The 5,051-nt window shown below is 41.6% G+C and overlaps 1 protein-coding gene across 1 annotated transcript; it reads left to right on the top strand.

Annotated features, from left to right (window-relative positions):
* Window positions 1–2,863: 2,863 nt before the first annotated feature.
* Window positions 2,864–5,051, top strand: LOC139418244 (polyubiquitin-C). The gene is made up of 2 exons (XM_071167544.1): window positions 2,864–3,156; window positions 3,805–5,051. Exon 2 carries the CDS (start codon window positions 3,813–3,815, stop codon window positions 4,956–4,958), a length of 1,146 nt encoding a protein of 381 aa, XP_071023645.1. The 5' UTR covers window positions 2,864–3,156; window positions 3,805–3,812; the 3' UTR covers window positions 4,959–5,051.

Here is a 5,051-nt window from a genome sequence, read left to right as displayed (position 1 = left end):
ATAAGTCCTCAACTGGCAGCCTCAGTAAATAGTACCCGCAAAACACCAGTCTCAACGTCAACAGTGAAGAGGCGACTCCGGGATGCTGGCCTTTTATCTTAAACTTTTCCTAAAATAAAGATTTAAAGTAAGCATTTCGCTGTTAGTCTACACCTGTTGTTTACAAGGCATGAGACAAGTAACGTTTTATTTTTAATATGACTTGGAAACCATGCCAGGGAAATAAAACCAAATCATGGATTGCTGTCTTACCTTATCCATTGACTGCTGAGTAAGGAAACCAATATGTAATTTTGTAATTTGGGTTAACTATCCCTTTTATAAAGATAATCACATCGAGTAGAGGGTTATTATAAAATAACCTTGTGTAAAAAGGGCTGTGGTTATTGTAGCACACAATAATCGTATATTGACATATGTCTGTCTGTTTGAAATCGCTTCTCATATTTTCTCAAATAATTTACACTTTCTCAAATCACAACACTGCTGAAGCAGCTCTTTATATACAGTGCTCAACAGAGACTTATGGAACATGTTTTGCATGAAAACTTGTCCTCCTTCCCATAATTATAAACAGTCAGACTGGGTTGCAAAGTACAGGAGGCTTGCACAACCACATTCCAGTGAAGCTCAACCAGTCCTGAGGAAAGAGTGACGTGGAGATCACGCGTTGGGATTGAGTCACATGAAGAACCAAAAGTCCACAATGCTGCTGTGTATCCGCATGGGAATACTGTGACTGACCTAAACCAGACCACTCTTTGCCCTCAATATATTGTTCAGTTGGCCAGTTACGGAGGAAGGAAGTAGAATATCGAACTAGGCCCTCAGCAGCTCAATAACTGTTGGTACACTGTTCATCAAACTTAAATTAAAATGCTTGAATTCAATAATGTCACAAATATTATATTATAATTAATGCAGCTGTTTTTATCTCAATATCAAAACATTTCTGGGTAACAATGAAGTACCCTACTGTGAATGTTTTCAATTAAAAATGTCAAAAAGACACTAAAATAGCTTCTTAGCAAGGAACAATTTCTAAAGCAAGATTTTTGTTCGGACTGTGGGAGTGGTCTGGCAGGTCAGAACTCAATCCCTCCAAAACAGGCTGAAATTTCAGGCAGTCTTTTCAAACCGCTCTTACACTAAAAGGGCATTATCATAATTTTCACAATATCACAGTATTATCCCAACCTCATAGTGTGGAAATATATATAAAACACAGAAAAATCATGTTTTGGACTACAGTGGTCCAGCTCAGGTCAAGTCGTTAGTCTAGATGGTGCTCAGTATATGAATTTAACCTTCACACTGCAAAATCAGTGCACCTAAAAATAACTGATGATAACTGCTTGGTCAGTATGACCATCTCTATGCCTCCTCTTGAAATAAAATAGAAGAACTATAGCAACAGGAAAAGCGTGTTAAATCATGTATGAAAAGAAAAGACTGTGAAGGTTATGGAAAATGTCAGCCTTGTGTTTTAGTAGTTGCTGCTGTTACAGGACCCAACTGGCTCAACAATCTGGTGTCAGGCAGCTGTTGGCCCTGCCTATGGAATTCATTTCATAGCCCTGCCCCTGACCCAACAATGTTAACATTATTACAGTGCAGTGGATCCAGATAAGCAGAGCCAAGAAGCACCGTTTTACAATTTCTGCCTTGTTCATTCTGAATAAACAAATGTATAACTTTGGACCTGACCTCCAACGGTGCAATCGTTCACCAACTGAATCAATAGTGTAAATTCAATCCAAACCAGATTTGTTATTGGGTAAGGATGATAAAGGTTAGAACTGGGTTGATTTGTATCTCATCCTGAATCAGGAGTCAAAGGAGTTGTTCAAAGTCGAAACAATGTAATTCATTTCATTTAAAAATATATATCTGGCCTTCAAAAAATATACGCACTTACTTGTGAGGCAAACCAGTATTTAGTTACTATGGTGTGTTACCAAGCAACCTGTATTTACCATGCACTGTAAATAGCCAATAAATTACAATCCTCAAGTTGTTCTGTCTGAAAATAGTTTGGTCCTTCATGTCTGTATGTTTTTTTTTCCTCATTCTGCTTTATATCTCTGAATTTCTCATTCATTTCTCATGGAGGTGCTCTATAGAGCAATAAATGTAGAGAGACACCTGTACTGGTAGTAGTGTCAGCTTCAACCTGACATACTTTACTTGTGCAGATAAAGCTGGGAAACATGTTCTCATATGCTGGAGGCTGGACCTCATGCTACAAGTTTCTGCTCTACATTAAGAAGTATGTTGGGATTTTTTTTAGGATTGGGAAATACCATGACATTTGCTCTCTATGTATCATGTTGACATGAAACAAATGTGACAACTGACAAATAATTGTATTGAACAGGTTGTGCCTTAAAGAGTGAATGAAGGGTGTGTCTTGGTGTTGATATGAGTAGACCTATATCAATAGGAGATGAGACATAACACATGCATAACACACAAGAAGTGTCAAACGTTTCCATTGTTTCATTAATTATCCCTCAACACTGATACTGTATTTATACCTAGAAAAGATTGTGACGTGGAAACAAATGAAATCATAATTTGAGCCTAAAACTGTTTTTACAGTTTCTCAAATCTCAAATGACACAAATCACGTGTGTTTTTTTATGTAGCTGGCTTTTCCAACATATCAACGTTGTTGACACAGTTCATGGTACAGTCAGACAGGTTTGAAAAAAGTCACATTACCGACACAGTATCCACCAATCGTTGTTCAGACAAACAATATAAGCGTCCAATCACAGACTTACGGGGGGGGGGGTTCTTGATGTGGGTGGTTCTAGCAATTTCTAGAGACATCTCAGCACACATTAAATAAATGTAACTCCGCCGAGAGTAATTGTTTTAAAATCATATTTTCCTAATCGATAATTCGTGTATGTGTTATATGTGTATTTATTCGAATCAAAATGAATGAATTAAATGTATAGTGTAAGTTTAAGGTTAAAGCACGGACTATATTTTCAATCGCGGATGGATATTGTCACATGACGCTTTTCCACGTCGCAATGTTTTCTTAGTATAAATAAAGTGTCCGCGCCTTTCGTGAATCATATTGAACACAGAAGCAAGAACAGTTTCTAAGAAGACGTGTACGTTACATTTACTTCGAGGTTAATCGTAAGTAGATACATTCGATATTGATATTAGTTGAACTTTTGTATTTTACAGATATTCATGTGTTAACTACTGTGCTAGAGTTGCTAACGTTACTTGCTAGAATTCGGCTTGACCTAGTTTTGTCGAATGGTTTTGTTCACCAACCGTCGTCTTTCACCCTTCCCTTACAAAATGTTTTGATTTTGTACCCTACTTTAAATAAAGGCTTAAGCCATACGAGGCGTATAGTAACAAGCCTTTATTTACAATTTTGCTATCCCTGACTATGGTTGTCCGTTTTTTTTTTCTCAATTTTTTTTATCCTGCTTTCGTTAACGTATTGTAACGACCCTGGGTTTATAAGCGCGGAAATCGACTCTGCCGCACGCGCATGCTTTTTTTTTCGAGGGTTCGAGACCTGCTCCCTGCCTGTTTCATTAGTATTTTTAGCTGGCTGGACAAAATGGCGCCCGATCGAATTCGGAAGCCAAACGACCGCTACGCAGTTCAAACAATTGTTACGTATGCTTTTGGACAGACTTGCATGAAAGTAAATATTTTTCTGTTTGTATTACTTCATCCCAGTAGCTAGTAAAGTATAATGTTTTCATCTTGCGGAAATGGATGTCAGTGGTGCGCTTTAATGATTAAGTTTCACTATCTATTCAGGTGTAAAGATGCAGATCTTCGTGAAGACCCTCACAGGCAAGACCATCACCCTTGAGGTGGAGCCCAGTGACACCATTGAGAATGTGAAGGCCAAGATCCAGGACAAGGAGGGCATCCCCCCAGACCAGCAGCGTCTGATCTTCGCTGGCAAGCAGCTGGAAGATGGCCGTACCCTCTCCGACTACAACATCCAGAAAGAGTCCACCCTCCACCTTGTGCTGCGTCTCAGGGGAGGCATGCAGATCTTCGTCAAGACCCTCACTGGTAAAACCATCACACTAGAAGTGGAGCCCAGTGACACCATTGAGAATGTGAAGGCCAAGATCCAGGACAAGGAGGGCATCCCCCCAGACCAGCAGCGTCTGATCTTCGCTGGCAAGCAGCTGGAAGATGGCCGTACCCTCTCCGACTACAACATCCAGAAAGAGTCCACCCTCCACCTTGTGCTGCGTCTCAGGGGAGGCATGCAGATCTTCGTCAAGACCCTCACTGGTAAAACCATCACACTAGAAGTGGAGCCCAGTGACACCATTGAGAATGTGAAGGCCAAGATCCAGGACAAGGAGGGCATCCCCCCAGACCAGCAGCGTCTGATCTTCGCTGGCAAGCAGCTGGAAGATGGCCGTACCCTCTCCGACTACAACATCCAGAAAGAGTCCACCCTCCACCTTGTGCTGCGTCTCAGGGGAGGCATGCAGATCTTCGTCAAGACCCTCACTGGTAAAACCATCACACTAGAAGTGGAGCCCAGTGACACCATTGAGAATGTGAAGGCCAAGATCCAGGACAAGGAGGGCATCCCCCCAGACCAGCAGCGTCTGATCTTCGCTGGCAAGCAGCTGGAAGATGGCCGTACCCTCTCCGACTACAACATCCAGAAAGAGTCCACCCTCCACCTTGTGCTGCGTCTCAGGGGAGGCATGCAGATCTTCGTCAAGACCCTCACTGGTAAAACCATCACACTAGAAGTGGAGCCCAGTGACACCATTGAGAATGTGAAGGCCAAGATCCAAGACAAGGAGGGCATCCCCCCAGACCAGCAGCGTCTGATCTTCGCTGGCAAGCAGCTGGAAGATGGCCGTACCCTCTCCGACTACAACATCCAGAAAGAGTCCACACTCCACCTTGTGCTGCGTCTCAGGGGAGGACAGTAACAGTTTCCCCTGCTTCTGTTCTGGCAAATGTTCAGTTTTTTTTTCACATGTTTGTTTTTTATTGAAGTCATTAAAGGCTAAATGAATGCAATT

Source organism: Oncorhynchus clarkii, chromosome 10 (genome assembly GCF_045791955.1).
Source record: "Oncorhynchus clarkii lewisi isolate Uvic-CL-2024 chromosome 10, UVic_Ocla_1.0, whole genome shotgun sequence".
Classification (NCBI taxonomy): Eukaryota; Metazoa; Chordata; class Actinopteri; order Salmoniformes; family Salmonidae; genus Oncorhynchus; species Oncorhynchus clarkii.
This window is presented reverse-complemented; position numbering and strand designations above follow the sequence as displayed.